The sequence below is a fragment of the Bufo bufo genome, chromosome 5 (assembly GCF_905171765.1).
Source record: "Bufo bufo chromosome 5, aBufBuf1.1, whole genome shotgun sequence".
Lineage (NCBI taxonomy): Eukaryota > Metazoa > Chordata > Amphibia > Anura > Bufonidae > Bufo > Bufo bufo.
Window position 1 is genome coordinate 370,053,142 of NC_053393.1, and position 22,471 is coordinate 370,075,612.

Consider the following 22,471-nt stretch of genomic DNA (forward strand, 5'->3'; position numbering starts at 1 on the left):
TAACACTGGGAACCAATTCCTTTTTGTCCAGTACGGGACAACCAGTATTACTGTTACTGGGTCCGATATTATTTTCTGCAGCACCCTGGGTATTAATGGCCAAGGGGGGAAGGCATAGGCTAGATCCCAAGACCACCTGACTGAAAATGCGTCTGTCGCCCAAGGGTTGTCTCTTGGGTTTAGGGAGCAAAAGGGATGGACCTTTGCGTTCTTTTTTGATGCAAACAGGTCTATCTTGGGGGTCCCCCACCTCCTGGTAATCTGCTCGAATACGATTGAGTTTAGGGCCCATTCCCCCGGATCTATGGTTACTCTGCTGAGAAAATCCGCCTGTATGTTTTCTGTACCCTTTAGATGGATAGCAGTGATGGATAGAACGTTCTTTTCCGCCCAGGAGAATATTTTTTCCGCCAATTCCTTTAAGCCTGATGATCGTGTTCCCCCCTGATGTTTCAGGTATGCTACGGCTGTTACGTTGTCCGAGAGGATTTTTAGGTGTTTTCCGGAGACCCTGTCCTGTGACACCTTCAGCACCTCCCAAATCGCCCTCAATTCTCTGTGATTTGAGGAACATTTTCTCATGGCGTCCGACCAAGTGCCCTGGTAATTTATCGAGCCTATTTTTGCTCCCCATCCTGTACCACTTGCATCCGTGTTTATTTGAATCTCCGGATCTTTTACCCAGGGTACACCCTTTTGCAGGTTTTCCTCTTTCATCCACCATTTTAAATCTGTTTTTACCTGACTCGGGATGGGGATTTTTTTCTCTAGAGAGCACTGTCTCTTGTCCCAAATTCTCAGGATCCAAGATTGGAGAATCCTGGTGTGGGCCTGAGACCAAGACACCGCTGTTATGCAGGAGGTCATTGTGCCTAGGAGGCTCATGGCATTGCGAATGGAGCACTGGGATTGACTTCGGAATTTTTGTGTTTTTTCCATAAACGACGTAACTTTTTCCCGAGGTAGGGATGTCACCTGAGAGACCGAGTCCAGTATTACCCCCAGAAATTTCATTTTGGTTGAGGGGACTAAACTTGATTTTTTCATGTTTATTACCCACCCCAGGTCTGAAAACCTGTGCATCAGGTCTCTGGTAATGCTGGTTGTCTCCTGCTCCGAGGGTCCCAGGACCAGAAAGTCGTCCAAGTATGGGAAAATTTTTATCCCTTCTGCTCTCAGAGGGGATATCATTTCTACTACTAGTTTTGTGAATACCCTTGGAGCAGATGAGATTCCAAAGGGTAACACGGTGAACTGGAAGTGTCTTACAACTCCTGAGCTGTCCACTAGGGCAAACCTGAGGAATTTTTGCGATGATCTGTTTATGGGGACGTGATAGTACGCGTCTTTTAAATCTATGGACGTCATGAAGTCTCCTGTTCTGATCAGGGGAATGATGGATGTTACAGATTCCATCCTGAATTTCCTGTATGCGACCGCTTTGTTTAATCCTTTTAGATTTATAATAGTGCGGAAGGTACCATCTGGTTTTTGTACCAGAAATAGACTGGAATAATAACCCCTTCCTCTTTCTGTACTTGGGACTTCTGTCACAACGCCTGAGTCTATAAGTTGCAGGATACCCTGCCAGATTTTTTCTATTATTTTTGGGCTGTGAGAGGTTATTTTGAACCTCTTTGGAGGGACTGAGGAAAATTCTATCCGGTAGCCATCCCGAATTATATTTAGGGCCCATGGATTTTTTGTAATGGACTCCCACTGGGACAGAAAATTCTGCAGTCTTCCCCCTACTCTGGCGTCATTGTTTATCTTTATTTTGGGGGTTAAAAAGGAAACCTCTGCCTTTTCCCCCCTTCTGGTAACTCAACCTACCCCCCTTTCCTTTGCCCCTATAGGGTCTAGTTTGGGAGTTGGAGGAACGAAAGGGCTTCTTTTTGGTCTCTTCCGGGAACCCCTTTTTTTTGTCTGCAGCCTTTTCCAGGATAGAGTCTAATACGGGTCCAAAAACGTATTCCCCAGAAAACGCTATGGAGCATAGTTTTGCTTTTGATGCTCTATCCCCTCCCCAGGCTTTCATCCACAAAGCTCTCCTTGCGGAATTGGTGAGGGCCGCATCCTTAGCGGCGAACCTCACCGATTCCGCCGAGGCATCCGCCAAGAAGGCCGTGGCAGATTTGAGGAGTGGGATAGAGCTCAATATTTCCTCCCTAGGAGTCTTGTTTTTGATATGTTCTTCTAGTTCGTTAAGCCAAAAACACATAGATCTTGCGACCGATGTTGCGGCTATGTTGGTTTTGACCCCAAACATAGCCGTCTCCCAGGATTTCTTTAGGAGAGAGTCGGCTTTCCTTTCCATTGGGTCCTGTAGTTGTGAAGAGTCCTCAAATGGGAGGGAAGTCTTCTTAACTACTTTCGCCACCTGGATATCAATTTTGGGGGTCTCGTTAAATAATTTGACGTCCGCTGGATCAAACAACAACCGGTTTCTGAATTCCCGAGATACCCCTAGTCTCCTCTCGGGGTCAGTCCACTCGTCTAAGATCATGTCCTTTAAATTTTCATTCATTGGGAAAACTTTTAACTTTTTTGCTCTGAGTCCCCCGAACATCTCATCTAAGACGGATCTTGGTTTTTTCACCTCCTCAATCCCCATGGTTGCTCTGACAGCTCCCAATAGCTCCTCCATATCCTCAGAAGAAAAGAAATATTTTTTATTATCTTCCATTATCTCCCCCTCTGATAGAACGTCAAAGTCCACATTCTGTCCAGAGGTGGAGGCCCCCTCGTCCATAATCTCCGAAACAGAGGAGGATGGGGCGGATAATCTAGGTTTTTTTGCAGCAGGAGGTGTAGACGGGGCTGATCTGAGGGAGGCCAAAGAGGACTTAATTTCGTTCTGAATAAGCGTTTTGACCTCAGACAAAATTGACGGCTGCTCCTCTTTTATAAGGTCTTTTATGCAGCTCTGGCAGAGCTTCTTTTTATAATTCTCGGGAAGCTTCTTATTACAAGTTGCACATCTTTGAACTTTAGACCTTGTTCTGGGCTCTTTAACTCCCTATAAAAGAGAGGAGCAGCCAGGTATCACTAGACGAACAGCAAGTAAGTCAAAAAAGGATACATCATTTTGTCTTTCCCCACAGGGGAACTCACTGTTGGAGTAGCCGAGGGAGTTTCAGAGTCCATCTGGGCTGTAGAGGCGTCCGGGGCTTCAGGAGCAGACATTAGTGCTGTATGCGCCAGGAGGAAGATCGGTGCCACTGCCTGTTTGAATCTGCCGCCAAAAGTAGTCAGTCCGGCGTCTGACGTCACTGCCGATCTAAGCCCCGCCCCTTCCGGTCTAAGCTCCACCCCTTTCGCCTCCAGCCGCCGGGAGCAGAGAGTAATGCTGAGGCTTCCTGTCGGCGTTCAGCATGCTGCTTCCCTGCGGTCAGCTTCCTCAACATAGGGAAGGGGGACCGCACTGTGGGGAGGGATACAGGCTCCTGGTACAGAAGCGAGATCGGCTCCATATGAATCCCCTGCCCAGCTTTGGACCAGACCGCAGGAGGGCAGGGGACGAGGACGAATCCTCAGGTATTTTATAAAATAATAAACTTTTTCTTCACCTCCACCAGGAGGGCTCTCTGTGTGGTTGACCCCGTAGGGACAGGAAACACTGAGGGTGAGTGTGGGTGGTGGCCTTTTAAACTCTGTGTGTTCCTGCCCCTACAGAGGTCAAGGGTCAATCTCATAGTAGAGCCGTCATGGTGGACGAAATGGAAATAATAATTTGGGGCCATAGGCATGTCACTTTTTCTAAGTCTTCTTGCATCCCCAATTAACAGCTTCCTGGAGGCCAGTCCAGGGGTGCCCGGGTTCAGTATAACCAATTGTCCAGCTATATTAATTTCCTAATAATAAAATATATTATGTCTTTCAATTCCTTGTGTCCCCCAATTCAACTGCTTTTATATGGCTACATGGTTTGGGTGTGGGGAAAGCAGATTATCCCTACTGATACGTTTTTTGAATCAGATAAGTTTTTATTATTAGTTTTGCAAAAATAAACATCATATTACAAACTTCTTGCTTCACATATTTTGTTCAATACAGTGCAAAAATAATCATTGTACAAAGTAGAATAGCCAATATACAAGAACATTGACATATATAACCCCACAAACCCCCCCCCCCCACTGTGAGACCTTAATGTGAGTAAATAAGCACGACCATACGTTTAAGACCCAATCGTTACTATAGCAGACCAATGTATCACTAACATACTATAAAGTGAAGCTATTGATACGTTTTTCAGGTAAGAGATTTAACCATATTCTTTCATCCTGGTTCTGGGCTTACGCTCTTACTCATAGTTATAATATGTTATGTCATTGTCAGAGGATGTCTGTAGTTCTCCATCGTAAGTGCACAGTCACATGGTCAGGTTTCCTGATGCAACTCCACAGTTCCATCTCCTCCCAAAAGAAAGGTCACTTCTTCTCTAGTCAAACAGCGTTTTTAAAATAACATTAGAAATTACCCATCCATGAATAAGAAGGTGAAGGAACTGATGGTGCAGGATACTGATCAGAAGCATTCTCTTAGAGGCTTGGCACTTACTAACAATCTGATCACCTCACCAATTTTAGGCACAGTCTTCTCTCAGTCATATACTATTCCTGAACCCCTCTGCTGTTTTGAAAACCAATGTCCTGTTTTCCTCATTCCTGTGAGTAGAATAAGAGTGTATGTACTATATATAGTCCAAAACCTCTTGAACTACTCCATTGCCTTTGAGATATCAATTTTTTCTACTGATTTCTGGGGATGTCAATAAAAGTAACTGAGCCAAAAGAAACATGTTTGATAAAGTGACCATAGATATTTTATTAGTTTAATAAAAACTGTGAAAATTATGTTCTGAATTATGTTCTGAAATATTTATAAGAAACTACAGATTATTGTATAAATCACAACTTTGCTTTCTTTTGGAAGAAACTAATAATTGCATTCATGCACTCCTCTGATACCCAGCGTTCCTTGAGTCGTTCACACTCTTGAACATTAACGGCATGTAGCTTTTCCTTTTCAGTATTCCGAATCAGCTGCTTGGAGAAAGCCAAGGACTAGAGGATAATGTCAGACATAGCAGCACATTAGGATAATCAAATAAATAGTAATTCATTAAAGCACGTAGAGATAAAAGTATAGTGATTACCTATTGAGAATGGTTAACGGATGTCTCACCAGTGCTAGTAAAGGTGCAGAATGATTATAAACTACAAACCACTAGTGAGAAGATTATCAAGTACATACCTGCCACACATCCCTCATCTAATGTATATTTCCATAACTCTACAACAGAGTAAATGTAATCATGTGATATTAAATAAAGAATAAGGTGAATACTTTTTTCCCCTCAAGTGATGTTTCTGCTATCATCATGTCACAGGATTAACCCCTTCAAGCGACAGCCAGTTTGGACAAAATGCTGAAGCCCTATTTTTCAAATTTGACGTGTCAGTTTATGTGGTAATAACTTTGGAACGCTTTTACTTATTCAAGCCATTCTGAGTCTGTTTTCTCGTGACACATCATACTTCATGTTAGTGGTGAATTTGCGTTTATACATTTACCTTTATGCATAAAAAAAAAAAATTGCAGATAAATTTGCTATTTTCAAGATTAGAATTTCTCCGCTTTTAAGACAGATAGTGATACTTCATATGTTTACTTTATGTTTGCATCATTTTGTAAATGTCATTTCATTTTCTCTAAGTTAGAAGACTTAGAAGCAAATTTACATTTTTTTAAGAAAATTGCCAAACCCCACTTTTTTAAGGGAGCAGTTCAGTTACATTGTGTGGCTTACATAGTAGAAACCACCCATAAATGACCCCATTTTAGAAACTACACCCCTCAAGTTATTAAAAACTGATTTTACAAACTTTGTTTACAAACTAGGTGTTCCACAAGAATTAAAGCAAAATGGAGGAAATTTCATTTTTTTGGGCAGATTTTCCATTTTCATAAACTTTTCCTGTTACACAGTAAGGGTTAACAGCCAAGCAAAGGTCAATATTTATTACCCCGATTCTGCAGTGGTTAACTGCTGTAAGGGCACATTGCAGGGCGCAGAAGGAAAGAAGCGTTATAATGTTAACGGAGGGCAGATTTTAGCTGGAATGGTTTTCTGGTGCCATGTCACATTTGAAGAGACCCTGGGATACCCCTAGAAAGAAAACCCCCCAAAAAATGACCCCATTTTGGAAACTACACCCCACAAGGAATAAATCTAGGAGTGAAATGAATGCTTTGACCCAACAAGTCTTTCATAGAATTTAGAAACGCATGGCTGTGAAAATGATAAATTAATTTTTTTTTCCAATATAATGTTAGCCCCCAATTTTTTTTTTTCACAAAGCGTAACAGGAGAAAATGTACCCCACAACTTGTTATGCATTTTTCTCTGAATATGGCAACACCATTTATGTGGTTGTAAACCGCTGTTTGGGGGCACGGCAGCATTCAGAAGGGAAGGAGCGACATCCTGATTTTCTAAATGTAATTTGATGAAATTGTTTTTAGGGGTCATAACATTTTTATTTTTTCACCAATGTAGCGGTGTGAGAGCTTGTTTTTTTGTGGGACAGGCTGTAGTTTTTATTGGTATCATTTTGGGGTACATAAGTCATTTTGATCACTTTTTATAACTTTTTTGTAGAGGTGAATTGGGTAAAAAATGGCAATTATGTCCCTGTTTTTTATGGGATGCCTCTTGTGGTAAATATATGATAGTTTTATTCTGTGGGTTGATACGGTTATGGCGATACCAAATTAATATTTTATGTTTAACTACTTTTCCAGCATAAAATTACTTTTTTGTTAAAAATGAATACTAATTTGCATCGCCATATACTAATGTCCATAACTTTTTTATTTTTTTCACCAACGTAGCTGTGTAGGGGCTTGATTTTTGCGTGACGGTCTGTAGTTTTTATTAGTCATTTTGGGGTACATATGACTTTTTGATCACTTTTTTTTTTTTTGTGGAGGCGAGGCAACAAAAACAGCAATTCGGTCATTGTTTTTTACATTATTTTTTTACGGCGTTTACTGCGCGGGATTAGTAACATGATACTTTTATAGATCAGGTCATTACAGACTCGGCGATACCAATCGCCATAGCAGCAGCGGCCTGATGGAAGAGAGAGGGAGCTCCCTCTCAACCCAATGGATTCTGTGGGCAGCTACTGACCGCGGCATCTGAGGGGTTAAACGGCTGAGATCGGTGCCAGCACCGATTTTGGCCGTAGCAGCAGAATGTCAGCTGTAAATTACAGCTGACACACTCTGCTGATGGCGGTGGCTGCGTTCCTGAGCTGCCGCCATCACAGAGGAGCAGGGGACATTGGGGTGTGGGGGAGAATCGCAGCATCATTAGGGGCACTGGGGGTCACTAAATCACTGGGGGCATGGCAGCACACAGGGGATCATTGCCGATTTCAGGCTGTGATCTCGAGCGTGGAGATCAGGGCTGTGGAGTCGGAGTCGAGGAGTCGGAGTAAATTTTGGGTACCTGGAGTCGGAGTCGGCAAACAATGCACCGACTCCGACTAAATTTAGATTGGAATAAAAAATAAAAAAAATAAAGTTTAAAATGTCCCAATTCACAAAAAGTTATAATTAATGACTTCTCTACTGTAAGAATAAAGACCAATGCATGCAGTGCCTAACGTAACCGCAAAACGAACACATTAAGTGACCGTGAAGAAGCATGCTTTTCATGTGCTTCACTATATGGCACGCAACGCACAATTAGGAGCTGCAATACTTCTACTTTCCATAGTGTTGTGTTCTGCTTTTACAGGGAACGCAGCGTCCATGTGTAACCTAGCCTCTCACTGATAAGGGATTAAATAAATATGTTTTTTGCAGGACTAGAGAGTGAGACACTTGTATAAGTGAAGGGAATGGAGGGCCAATAGTTCAAGACTGAAGCTGTAAACCATTGGAAAAACTGCTGTCATTTAGCTAAGGCTACTTTGACACTAGCGTTCGGAGCGGATCCGTCTGATGTTTCATCAGACGGATCCGCTCCTATAATGCAGACGTTTGCATCCGTTCAGAACGGATCCGTCTGCATTATAACTTAGAAAATTTTCTAAGTCTGAAAGTAGCCTGAGCGGATCCGTTCAGACTTTACAATGGGGGACAGATCCGCTTGAAGATTGAGCCATATGGTGTCATCTTCAAGCGGATCCGTCCCCATTGACTTACATTGTAAGTCTGGACGGATCCGCTCGCCTCCGCACGGCCAGCGTTCAGGTGTCCGCTCACTGAGCGGAGCGGAGGCTGAGCGCTGGCAGGCGGATGCATTCTCAGTGGATCCGCCTCCATTGAGAATGCATCAGGGCTGGACGGCTGCGTTCAGGACCGCTCGTGAGCCCCTTCAAACGGAGCTCACGAGCGGACACCTGAACGCAGGTGTGAAAGTAGCCTAAGGCTATAAAAACTTGTAAACTCCGATTGTTAGCTTAAACTTTAAACATGACTATGTAATTCTACTAGGGAAATCATGTTTTAGAATAAATGCCCCTTCCTGGATCCTCCTTTGTTTTCATTGTGTTTGTCTTTTGCTTAAACTGTGCAATACAGTAGACTGTTGGCTTCCCAGCCAGTAGTCCTGTGGTAGGTTGCGTTTCTTTCCCTCAAGGAATGTATAAAATACATTCGCATATTAATACAGAGGAGTCGGAGTCGGGGAGTCGGATTCGGAGTCGGAAGTACATAAAACTGAGGAGTCTGAGTCGGAGTCGGAACATTTATCTACCGACTCCACAGCCCTGGTGGAGATCACAGGCTGAAATCGGCATTTTCACCCTGAAGCACTCCCATTGGTTAGTCTGCAGAGACTAAGCAATCGGAACGCTTGCGAGCAAGGGACCACTCTGATTGGTCCCTTGCCGGCTTCCCCGCTGTCTCTGCTCTCTGAGAGAGCAGAGACTCCGGGGCTGTGTCACAGCCCCTGTAAGCAGTTTGAACGTCAATGTACATCCAAATGCTCTAAATTACTTGTGATTGTAGAGTTACGTCCAACTGTGTGAAAGGGTTAATGATGAACAAGGATAATGGCAAAAAAATATAAATTCTATTTTAGTTTTATACTATATAATTACTACAAAAAAGGTACAAAAAGGGGTTTTCTGGGACTTAGAAATTGATGACCTATTCTCAGTCGTTGTCTGACACCACCATAATCAAGTGTTTTAAGCAGCCGCTGACACTGGAAACTATACAGTGTACGGTAGGCTCCATCCACTGTGCAGTTTCTGGCGACAGAATACTGCAGCTCAAAATGGAAGCTGGGCTGCAGTACCCTGGATAGGCACTACACTGTAGATGGGGCCTTCTGCTTCCAGCTCCGTCCACTGTACAGTTTCAGCTGATTGGGACCCCACATATCTGATACGGATTACTTATCCTCAGAATAAGTCCTAAATATATGTCTCAGAAAACACCTTTGCATGCTCATCTGCATACATTTCTACTATGCCCTTTTTTTGTTCTGCATCACATTCTAATGTTCTAACTGAACTTTTTGGGATAGAACAGACTTTCACGCAATCATCTAGGTTGGATGCAGCAGTATACAGTAGTAACGTGTGTAACCATTATGTATCCCTTGACTGTCAGCTAGTGAGCTCTTACTTACATTTTTGGGTAATTCACCATAAGCCTTTAGTCTCTCCCAAACCTCCTTCTGGAAAGTACTATCAGGAAAAACTTCAGTAACCAGTCCAAGCTTGCAAGCGTCATATGCGGTCAGCAACTTGTTAAAAAGAAGTACTTCTACAGCCTGTTATAAACACATTGGATGCTTATGTTAAAAAATAATACAGGCGGTAAGGCAGCACTGTGAATTGAGAATACATTCTCCCATGGAGGGTGCTCAGCTTCAGTCAGGGTCGACTCTTGACAAACCTGGCTTGAGAATGACTCGTGGAGTTAAAGCACTGCTATTATGTTCTATGGGTGGGTAAAGCCTTGTGGCATCTTCAATTCCAACTCCATCTTCTGAAGTGTCGCTTCCTCTTCTATGTACTCTTTAAGGGGTATTACAGTTGTGTGAAGTTATCCCCCATTGGTGGGAGTTTTGGAGATAGCCGATTGCTGTACCTGGCTATCTCTGGAGCTCCCAAAGAAATAAGTGGGGCAGCTGCATGCATGTCCAACCGTCCACTCTGTTCATTTGGGGTGGAGATTCCACAGTCCCAAGTTCCCATGATCAGTGGGGGTCCCAGCTGTAGGACCCCTATCCTATGGATCAGGGATAACTTCACATAGCCGGAATACCCCTTTAATGTTACAAATAGGATATTTACCTATTTGATTGGCACACCCCCAAAATGCAAAAGAAGGTAAAGCATTGTGGCTCTTGTTTAAAATGCTTTAAAGTTAATCATCATGGACAAGAACGTGTTGATGAACCTTTAACTCTTCCACTGCCAGGGCAATTTTCATGCACCAACAAAGCCTTAATTCTAAAATCTTCAAATCATTTTAGACCCCTACTCCATATATATTCCCCATCATGGCTGCATGCACATATCTTTACACAATTAACAGAACTGAACACAAAATCTCCATCCTCCCAAGGGCAGTAAAAATCTTGGTCTCAGAGTCAACAAATGTCCCGATAAGGTGGCAGAGTTATAAATGCAACTGCTCTACTTCTCTCTACTACTAGTAGAAAACAGACACCCCTTCAAATGTGCTAACTACATATATAGTGCCTGACTGGTAAAGGGGCTGATAACAGAAATAAAGTTCCTGTACCATCCTGGAGATTGTACAGGTGGAAAAATGTCGGTAACAGATCGTGAGGTTTCTTCCTGATGTCACTATAGGCCCACAGCTTTCTCTTACACACAAAACCAAGAAATACAAGTTTTCCTGCTACCCCTAAATATGGTAACTAGAATAGAGAGACTATCGACTGATAGTTCAAGGCCTAACATTCCAGATGTCCGCACGTGTTTATATTCAGAGCAGAATACATACATACACCCCTGACAATGAAAGGGTTAAAAAGGAGTAAATGCTACAGTTCAAGATAAAGACTAGTTTTCTGATTTAACATCCTTTTACACTTAAAGAAAAAAATGGCTATTAGTCAATCTCACTAAAACTAGGATTTATTTGTATTTATTATATTTTATCTTCACCCCTAATTCACTGAAACATCTGGATCTTGCCAAGATCTGAGGCTTTCCACATTATGTAAATGGTTAAAATATGGTGTAGAAGGTTAACAGTCTCCACAGTCCTAACCAAGCACTAGTTCCTTTGGCACATGCTTTGAAGTTGGCAAGAATAAGAAAGATGCTGAAATATATTTAATTAATAAAAAGAACTGCCTCTAACTGATGCATAATCTTTACATTGCCTCAAATGAAAAATTCCCAGTGGGCAAAAGCAAACACAGGATTATGTTCAGTAGAATCCTGCTTTTTATAGTAATCTCCATCTTGGCAACAATGATCAATCATTTAGTTCTTGAGAATATTTTGTAAGGAAGATAAACTGATTATGACCAAGATCATGTTGCCAACACCTTCCAATATCATTGCAATATATAAATATATATATTTACTGAAACTCTACCCTCCAGGGATATTTACTACAGACTATGCACAACTAGCATCTTATAGTCTTCTTGTAGTGACAAGCTTTGACGGCACAATTCCTTATGTTATTATCCACACGATACTCACCTTACTAAGGCCCATAATACGTGGGAATGTATAGGAGGAACAACCCTCAGGGCTTTGTCCTAGCTGGCTGAACGGAGTATAAAAAGTGGCCTGCCAAACAAGACAAATATGTGATTAATATGTTTAACCCTTTCATGACCGGGCAAATTTCCATATTTTTTTTTTGGGGTGGAGGGACAGGGGATCTGAAACTGCTGCAGATGAGCCAAAGATCACTGCAGCTGTTCCAGATGTTGTTCTTCTTGTGAAAGTAGTGAAAAGCACTAATTTATGTGGTAGTACCACAAGTTCCAGCTGACAACCAGCAGCACAGTGGGGGAAGAGGTCCTATCTGCAAGCAGTCACAAAGCTAGAATGGCTGCCTACAGAGAGGCGCCAACTGTTCTTTCAGCTGCATAGCGCTGCCATTGGCTGGAGCGTTGTTCCAGCCAATAGAAGCGCTGGAAGGGGACACCAGTGTCTGATGTGACATGGGCTGTGGATGGGGGGTCTGTGGATGGCATTATGATGGCATCATAATGCCATCCACAGATCCCCCCACCATCATAATGCTATCCACAGACCCCCACCATCATAATGCCATCCACAGCTCCCCCCCATAACAGTGCCATCCACAGATCCCCCACCCCATAACAGTGCATCATCCACAGATCCCCCATAATAGTGTCATGCACAGACCGTCATTAGTTCAAACCCACCAAAAGCACACCTTTTGGTTAAAAAAATTTTTTTTTCTTATTTTCCTCCTCAAAAACCTAGGTGCGTCTTATGGGCCGGTGCGTCTTATAGGGTGAAAAATACGGTAATACACAAGAGCGAAATATCCAAAAAATAAAAATGTAATGATATCACCAGATGCACAGACCAATAGGAACCAACACATAATGCTGTCTCAAATGGCTTCTGCATTCCTCAAACGGGTTTCTCTTCCACATGCTGCATAAAAATAAGCAGCATAAATTGACCCGCAGTGCGGTCAAATTATGTTGTGGATCTCCACCGTGAGTTTTCACCTTTTGAATTCATTTCCGCGTTAATATCCGCAGCAGAATTTTCCTCTTGTATTTACAGTCACTGTGGATGTATCCTAAAATATATATTTTAAATGTTTTTGTTTACTTCTGCCCCATCATAAAACATATGAAACTTACCCTGTCTGTGGTGTAGACAATGTCAAACAATCCCAAAATAGTCACTGAGATACCGACTGCAGGTCCATTTACAACAGCAATGAGAGGCTTAGGAAAATCAATAAATTTGCTGACAAAAGTCCTACAAATGATGAATGGAATAAAATACAATTTACAGATAACATAATAGTTCTTGCACAAAATACATTTTTAATAGTCTGTGCTCTTTGAAGAGGACCTTTCACTACTCCTGACATGTCTGTTTTAACAGGTACATGCATTCCCCATGTAATAACAATTCTGGAGCATCTATTCTTATGGCTCTATGTTGTGCCATTCCTTTATTATATCTACAAGAAGTTATTAATTAATTGCTGTAATTCTGCAGTAAGGGTACAGAGGGGAGGTAACCAGTTGGGGGTGTGTACCTGCACAGACTCACTCTATCCAATCAGTGCTGGCATTGTCAGACTGTGCAGGTACACACCCCCAACTTGTTACCTCCCCTCTGTACCCTTACTGCAGACTGCTAGGAATTCATTCATAACGTCTAGTACAAATAATAAAGAAACGGCACAACACAGAGCCATAAGAATAGATGCTCCAGAATTGTTATTACATGGGGAACACATGAAGCTATTAAAACAGACATGTCAGGAGAGGTGATAGGTCCTCTTTAATGTAATCCACAATTTATTTATTAGTAGTCTATCAAAGTCTTGAACTAGAATTTATCCTAAAATGTACACCTGTACATGAATGTAATGGTACCTTTGTATTTTTCTTTACACTTGCATAAGCTGGAAAAACAAAGTTTAATTCATATGCAAATGAGCATTTGCAAGTGCCCAGGGGCGGCGTTCACTGTGTTGAAGCCCAGGCTGTTCTGCCTTTTTTCACTGTTTCCCCGCCCCAGTCTATGCCCGTCCTTCTATTCCCTTGCGTCATCCTTCAGTCCGGCTGAGATCCCGCGCATGCCCACTGCCTTGCCGGGCCATGCCCACTGCGATGCCCATTGTGGGCACAGCCTCGCTATAACTACATCACATTTTTTTCTTTACTATTGATTTCACCTGTAACTGGGCCTGACATAATAGCCCCAGTTACAGTGGGAATACAGCCCTCAGAGAGGCTATACAGCAGTATACTATGCTGTACAGCCTCACTGCAAGGCTGACTGAGGTCTAAGGAAGACCTGGCAGCTCCTGCAGTCTACTGGTCCCAGCGCAGGAAGCGGCAAAGCACTTTCTTAGCTGAGTACACAGAGCTCATTAAGCGCCGTGTATTCAGCAATCTACAAGGCAGGGAAAGGGAGGAACGATCCCTGCCTTCTTTATGGGGTGCCCTGCTGTCACTGAAAGCAGACCCCCAGCTCAGCAGCTGCACAATCTAAAACGTCCATTCAAAAGGTAAATCCCGACCCCCGGAATGTTTATAGTCTATGGGTGGTTTGGAAACTGTTAACAAACTTCTAACAAAATGTATTCTAGAAATTGTTGAGACAACATATACTGTTATTTGCTAGTGTCATTTCTTTATGCAATTCACTCTGAACATTAACATTTTGAAAGCATAACTATTCTGTATCACATTTTTATTTGTGTGTACACACAGTGATGTTAAGTGTTTTTGTAATTTTATTAGGGAAAAATTCACACTTTTATTAGAAAACTGTCAGTAAAAATCCCTTTTGCAACCCCCTGAGTGTTGCTAAGAAGAATCAGTCTTTAGCATTTTATTACATCTTGAAAACGGTGCAGAGAGATGCAGAGGCAGGATTGTCAGCTTGCCTCTGCTCTCAGTGCCCCAGTCCCTGCCTCCCTACTTGTGACCATGATACATTATTGTAAAAAATTTAACTATTTTACAAAGTTCTCTGCCTATCTGTCTTGCTACCAGAGCTGATAGTTGCGTCTCCATTCTCCTCTATCTGCCCAGTGCTTCCCTGCTTATTTAGGCCCCTTTCACACGGGCGAGTTTTCCGCGCAGGTGCAATGCGTGAGGTGAACGCATTGCACCCGCACTGAATCCGGACCTATTCATTTCTATGGGGCTGTGCACATGAGCGGTGATTTTCACGCATCACTTGTGCGTTGCGTGAAAATCGCAGCAAACTCTATTTTGTGCGTTTATCACGCAACGCAGGCCCCATAGAAGTGAATGGGACTGCGTGAAAATCGCAAGCATCCGCAAGCAAGTGCGGATGCGGTGCGATTTTCACGCACGGTTGCTAGGAGACTATCGGGATGGGGACCCGATCAGTATTATTTTCCCTTATAATATGGTTATAAGGGAAAATAATAGCATTCTTAATACAGAATGCATAGTACAATAGGGCTGGAGGGGTTAAAAAATAATAATTTTTAACTCACCTTAATCCACTTGATCGCGCAGCCCGGCTTCTCTTCTGTCTTTCTTCAGGACCTGGGTAAAGGACCTGTGATGACGTCACTGCGCTCATCACATGGTCCGTCACATGATCCAATCACCATGGTAAAAGATCATGTGATGGACCATGTGATGAGCGCAGTGACATCATCACAGGTCCTTTACCCAGGTCCTGAAGAAAGAAGACAGAAGAGAAGAGTTAAATTTTATTTTTATTTTTTTAACCCCTCCAGCCCTATTGTACTATGCATTCTGTATTAAGAATGCTATTATTTTCCCTTATAACCATGTTATAAGGGAAAATAATACAATCTACAGAACACCTAACCCAAACCCGAACTTCTGTGAAGAAGTTCGGGTCTGGGTACCAAACATGCTGATTTTTCTCACGCGCGTGCAAAACGCATTACAATGTTTTGCACTCGCGTGGAAAAATCGCGCATTTTCCCACAACGCACCCGCATCTTATCCGGGCAAAAAACATGACGCCCGTGTGAAAGAGGCCTTAGTGAGCACCCTGGCTTACAAAGTTGTAGTTTGCTATGTTTGTCGTCCAGTAGACACTAAAAATTTCATTACATTAGCAATGCTCAGTTACTGACAGTTTTCTAATAAAAAGTGTACCTTTTCCCTAATAAAGTGCATTACAAACTATACATAACATGACTGTCTCTAAACCTAAAAAATTAAATGACTGTTACACTAAAACAAGGCAAGTGATACGTTTCTACTCACTCTAAAATTACTGCAGAATCACTCGCCATTTTCTCTTTCCCTTCAGGTGGAATATTCGTAAAATTATTCAAGTCATTACCACTGCAAAAGTAATCACCATACCCTAAAAAGGTAAATAAAAAAAACTAATTGAATTTAGAGGGGTTGTCTTGTCAGGACAACTTCCTGTTCTCCAAACACAAAGGTCCCTGGACTGCTGCCCAATCAGCTGTTATCCCAGTGCAGGTTTCACCCGAACACATGAAATAAATGGGTGACCATGTAATAGTACATGGTTGTGCCAAGTCCACCTGAGCATGAACCTCTATAATTTAGCAGCCATCAGTTCTGACTACATATAGGTCTTGGATCCCATTGATAATAGAGGCCACAATGCAGTGCCGATCTGTCCTTTGATGCCAATAGCGCACCATGGAGCCAATAACAATGGGGTCCATTAGGGTTCCATTGTGGTTTACACAGCTTAGACAGTAAGAAGATTGCTGCACGCTGTGCGATCCTGGTGTCGGATTCCTAACTGCGCCGACTACGTCACAGTGAGGAAGCAAGCATCAGGAGAGCGGCCTTCACTCACTGCGCCTGCGCCGAAGACAGAAGTGAACGGCGCAGGCGCGGGATTTCGGCAGCGAGGCCGGCGGACCGTGCCATCAATCAAGAGGAGCTGGGCGGGCACAACACTGGACCTGGGCAGCATAAAGGGTGAGTGGACGGAGCCTCTAGGTGCTGATTTTACGCCCACATAGCACCTAGAGGCTCATTAGCATATAATAAAAGTGTTTTTTTTTTAACAAAAACGGCTACAGGGACTAACGTTAGAAACATACTGTTATGTAGTGCTGACATTAGCGCATCGCTAATGTCAGTCAGCTACATAACAGTATTTCTGGTGGTAGAAACTCTTTCAGGACGGGGAATCAATTTCTCTTCGGCCAATAGGGAACCACCAGTATTACTGTTACAGAATCGGTTATTATTTTCTGCAGTACCCGAGGGATTAGGGCCCAGGGAGGAAAAGCGTAAGCGAGGTTCCAGGTCCACCTGACTGAAAGGAGTCGACTGCCCATGGCTCTTATCTGGGGTTTAGAGAACAAAAACGCCCCACTTTTGCGTTGTTTTTTTACGCGAATAGGTCCATTTGAGGAACTCACCATCTTTTGGAAATTCTCAGAAAAATTTCTTGATTTAGGGACCACTCCCCTGGGTCTAAAATTTTTCTGCTGAGGTAGTTGGCTTCTATGTTTTCTGAACCTTTTAGATTGGTCGCTGTGACTGAAAGTACATTTCTTTCAGCCTAGAAGAATATGGTTTCCGCCAGACCCCTTAGGATTGGAGATCTTGTGCCCCCCTGGTGTTTTAGGTAGGCCACAGCTGTTAAGATTGTCGGAGAATATTTTTAGATGTTTTCCTGACAATAGTTCTTGGGATACTTTTAGAGTCTCCCAGACAGCTCTCAATTCTCAGTAGTTTGATGATCTTTGTCTTAACTCGTTTGACCATCTTCCTTGGTAGTTTGAGGAGTGTATCTTTGCTCCCCATCCCATAACGCTTGCATCTGTAATGATCTGGACTTCTGGATTTCTCAACCAGGTTACGCCCCTCGACAGATTCTGCTTTTCCGTCCACCAGTTTAAAACTGATTTTATGCGAAGGACGGACGCTATCTTTTTCTCTAGGGAAGACTGTTTTCTGTCCCACTTCCCTAATATCTAGTATTGAGTTATCCTGGTATGGGCCTGGCACCATGCCACTGCAGTGATGCACGAGGCCATTATTCCCAGGAGGCTCATGGCACTCCTGATAGAACACAGACTTTGGGATTGGAAACTCTTTATCTTTCCCTTGAATGATACCAACTTGTCTTGTGGTAAAGATGACATCTGGGTAATAGAATTTAGCATCACCCCTAGGAATTTCATTTGAGTAGATGGTGCTAGACAAGATTTTTTCACATTTATTAACCAGCCCAAATCTGTAAATTTGTGAATCAGGTAATCTGTCTGACTGGATGTTTCTAGTTCTAAGTTGCCTATAATAAGGAAGTCATCTAGGTATGGAAACATTTTTAATCCCTCTGACCTGAGAGGGGAGATCATTTCCACCACCAATTTTGTGAAGACCCTTGGGGCGGAAGATATCCCGAAGGGTAGAGCAGAGAACTGAAAATGATTTACCACACCGGCGTTGTCTATTAATGCAAATCTGAGGTATCTTTGTGAATTTTTGTGTATGGGGACGTGGTAATAGGCCTCCTTTAGATCTATGGATGTCATGAAGGCTCAGTTTTTGATTAAAGGGATAATGGAAGAAATAGACTCAATTTAGAATTTTCTGTAGGTAATGGCTTTGTTTAACTCTTTTAGATTTATAATGGTACGGGAAGACCCATCTGGTTTTTGGACTAGAAAAAGGTTTGAATAATAACCTTTTCCCTTTTCTAGTACGGGGACTTCGGTTACCACTTTTGAGTCTATTAAATCCAAGACTCCCTGCCAAATTTTTCCTAACACGCTCTGGCTGTGTGAGGTTACCTGGAATTTCTTTGCAGGAGTTGAGGAGAATTCTATCCTGTAACAGTTTTCTATGATGTCCAAGGCCCAGGGGTTCCGGGTCATGGATTTCCACTGGGATAGAAAACTTCTCAACCTTCCCCCAACCTTGGCGTCATTGTTTATCGGACTGTTTATTTTGGGGATTGAGGCGGAAACCCCTGCCCTTCCCCCCTTTTTCATAGCTCCACCTCCTCGATTTCCCTTTGCTGCTGTAGGATCTAGACTGAGGGTTAAAGGCACGAAAGGGCTTCTTTTTACTCTCTTTAGGGAACCCTTTCTTTTTATCAGCTGCTTTTTCGAGAATAGAGTCTAAGACCGGACTGAACACGTATTCTCCAGAAAAAGCAATAGAGCATAACTTAGCTTTAGATGTTCTATCTCCCCCCCAGGCCTTCATCCACAATGCTCTTCTCGCTGAATTAAAGAGAGATGCATCTTTTGCGGCGAACCTAACGGATTCAGCTGAGGCATCCGCCAAAAATGCTGTGGCTGACCTGAGAAGGGGAATAGAGTTTAGGATTTCCTCTCTAGGAGTCCTGTTTTTAATATGGTTTTCTAATGATGCAAAAATACATGGATCTAGCCACTGATGTTGCCGCTATGTTCGTTTTTATTCCAAACATGGATGCTTCCCAGGATTTTTTCAGTAGAGCATCAGCCTTTCTTTCCATTGGATCCTCTAGTTGAGAGGAATCCTCGAAAGGAAGGGAGGTCTTTTTGACAACCTTTGCAACCTGGACATCAATCTTTGATGTTTCATTAAAGATCTTTACTTCAGCTTGATCAAACAGCAGTCTGTTCCTAAACTCCCTAGAGACACCTAATCGTCCACTCGTCCAGAATCATCTCTTTAATATTTTAATTTACTGGGAACACTTTGGATTTCTTTGTTCTAAGTCCACCAAACATCTCATCCTGGACTAACCAGGACTTTTGTATGTCCTCAATGCCCATGGTAGTTCTCACAGCTCCCAATAATTCCTCCATATCCTCAGAAGAGAAAAAATATTTTTTACTATCTTCCGCAATTTCTTCCTCTGATAGAACATCAATATCAATGTTCTGTCTAGAGGTGGAAGTCTCCTCGTCCATGTCCTCTGCTTCAGAGAAGGATGGAACGGACATCTTAGACCTTTTCGCAGGTGGAGCAGGAGGAACGAATTTGAGGGAGGCCAGGGAGGATTTTATCTCGTTCTGGATCATGGATTTAACTCCCATAAGGATCGATGGTTGCTCTTCTTTTACAAGCTCATTAATGCAAGATTGACAGAGCTTCTTTTTATGATTTTCAGGAAGTCTCTTGGTACAAGTTGCACATCTAGAGACTTTGGGTTTAATTCTGGACTCTTTCACTCCCTATAAGAGAGGAGCAACCAGGTATCAGGAGACCATACACATAAAGCATGTCAGAGTGATACATATTCTCTCCAGAGGGGAACTCACGGTTGGAGTCGCCGAGGGGGTGTCTGTAGGATCCATCTGGACTGCAGGGGAATCAGGAGCTGACATCTAATTCTGTAGGAGGAACACCACTCAGGAAGCAGCGGTGTCTTGTTTGAATCTGCCACTTTTACAGCCGGCGCCGCGTCTGACGTCATCAGCGCACGTGGGTACCAGGCTCCGCCCCCCCCCTGCAGGCCAAGAACAGAGTACAGCGCTGCGGCTTCGCGCTGAGATCGACGTGCAGCGTTGTTCTGTATTGCGTGGTCAGCCTCCACCGAGAAGGGGAAGGAGGACCCTGCGCATGCGGAGAGATAACAGGCCCTGCTGTACAGGGAAGAGATCTACCCCAGAATGTCCTCCTCTGCTTAGCTTTAGAATAGACCGCAGGAGGGCAGAGGAAAAAGGGAAAAGACCTTCACACAGGTATTAAAATTAAAAAAATCTTCACCTCCCACAGGAGGTCTCTCCGTGAGGTGCCCCAAGGGACAGGAAACACTGAGGGTGAGAGTGGGTGGTGGCCTTTTAAACTCTATGTGTTCCTGCCCCTACAGAGGTCAAGGGGTCAATCTCTCATGGTTAAGCCGTCATGGTGGACGAAATGGAAAAAGCACTTGAGATATTACATCTAAAATTATTTGCTGCTAAATCATGCCTGAGCTGTGTCAGTCTCATGCTGCTACTCCCTGTACCTTCCCCTGTCCTCTCCAAAGAATTCTATGGGATGATGTGATAATTCTATGGGATGATGTGATCTGATCCATCAGCGAGCCTGTCTTGGTTTAAAGAAGATGGATTCATTACAAAATTCAGAGAATAGTTTTCATAACAGGGGGGAGAAACCAGCTAAAAGAGGAAAACAAGACAGTTTCATACTTATCGTACACTGAAATTATATACAGAGGTTAGCTAAAGCATACAGCTACTGGAAAGAGGCCACTCTTGCTCTGGAGGACACGCACTAAAAAAGTCAACATTTTGTATTGTAGTGAAGAAAATAAAAGGACTTTTATTTCTTTGATTTAGGCCTCTTTCACACTTGCGTTGTTGGGATCCGGTGTGCACTTCCGTTGCCGGAGGTGCCCGCGGTATCCGGAAAAACGCAAGTGTACTGAAAGCATTTGAAGACGGAGCCGTCTTCAAAATGCTTTCAGTGTTACTATGGCAGCCAGGACGCTATTAAAGTCCTGGTTGCCATAGTAGGAGCGGGGAAGCAGTATACTTACAGTCCGTGCGGCTCCCGGGGCGCTCCAGAATGACGTCAGAGCGCCCCATGCGCATGGATGACGTGATCCATGTGATCATGTGATCCATGCTCTTGGGGCGCCCTGACGTCACTCTGGAGCGCCTGGGGAGCCGCACGGACGGTAAGCATGCTGCTCCCCCGCTCCCCTTTACCATGGCTGCCAGGACTTTAGCGTCCCGGCAGCCATGGTAACCACTCTGAAAAAGCTAAATGTCGGGTCCGGCAATGCGCCGAAACGACGTTTAGCTTAAGGCCGGATCCAGATCAATGCCTTTCAATGGGCATTAATTCCAGATCCGGCCTTGCGGCAAGTCTTCAGGATTTTTGGCCGGAGCAAAAAGCGCAGCATGCTGCGGTATTTTCTCCGGCCAAAAAAACGTTCCGTTCCGAAACTGAAGACATCCTGATGCATCCTGAACGGATTTCTCTCCATTCAGAATGCATTAGGATAAAACTGATCAGGATTTTTCCGGCATAGAGCCCCGACGACGGAACTCTATGCCGGAAGAAAAGAACGCAGGTGTGAAAGAACCCTTATAGTAGTAGTCACCTATTGACACTAAAGACCAAAAGTTAACACACATAAAAAGAGGAGTAATGTTAAGCCTATGAAAACATTTCTGTTTTACTACTCAACACTACTGATACTGAAATACGGGTTAAACAAATTCAATAAGGAGGGATGAACATACCGCTCAATACAGTAATAACAGAGTCATCGTTGGCAGCTTCATCTAAAGCCAGACCGACTTCCTTGTACATCTGCAAAAATTTTAATAAAATGAATTAGAGACCTACAATAGTTAAGTGTACCTAACATAAAAACAAACTCTTGACGTCAGACGTTTTAATCAAAGGATGTAAAGTCAAAAGCTTGCTAAAATGATAGGTCTATTAAAGGTTTATCAAATGTTTAAAAAAAATACAAATTATCAACCACAAAAAAAAGCATTGGTGTAGCTTAGAATGAGGTAGGGGGTAATTACCAAGATGAGACCAATCGTGGCAGGGTAAAGGCCCTATAAGACTGCATAATTTGGGGCCAATTATTGGGAATACGAATGCTCCTTCCTAAAAAATGGCCCGTGCAATTGTGCAGCCAATGAACAAGCATTTGCTCGTTCACAGGCTTATGGCCATCTTTAATGAGTAATCAGGGATGAGTTACCCATCACTTATAGAAAAGAATGAAGGAGAAATGACTGCTGTAGCAATCATTCCTCCCTCATTCAAAGTTTGCATCGGCTTGTGTAATCAGGCCAG

General features: G+C 43.1%; 1 protein-coding gene across 2 annotated transcripts in view; it reads right to left on the reverse strand.

Moving 5' to 3' along the window:
• Positions 1-4,047: 4,047 nt before the first annotated feature.
• Positions 4,048-22,471, reverse strand: part of ECI2 (enoyl-CoA delta isomerase 2) — a 42,731-nt gene continuing 24,307 nt past the window's right edge. The window contains exons 5-11 of one of the 2 annotated variants that reach the window (XM_040432042.1): positions 21,901-21,970; positions 15,974-16,076; positions 12,872-12,992; positions 11,721-11,810; positions 9,659-9,802; positions 4,914-5,069; positions 4,048-4,835 (exon numbers count right to left, since the gene is read on the reverse strand). In XM_040432042.1, the coding sequence (XP_040287976.1) occupies positions 4,914-5,069; positions 9,659-9,802; positions 11,721-11,810; positions 12,872-12,992; positions 15,974-16,076; positions 21,901-21,970 (684 nt within the window). In that variant the 3' untranslated portion in view covers positions 4,048-4,835. Of the gene's footprint in view, positions 4,836-4,912; positions 5,070-9,658; positions 9,803-11,720; positions 11,811-12,871; positions 12,993-15,973; positions 16,077-21,900; positions 21,971-22,471 lie in introns of those variants that run through there. The other variant, XM_040432041.1, reaches the window with a different exon arrangement.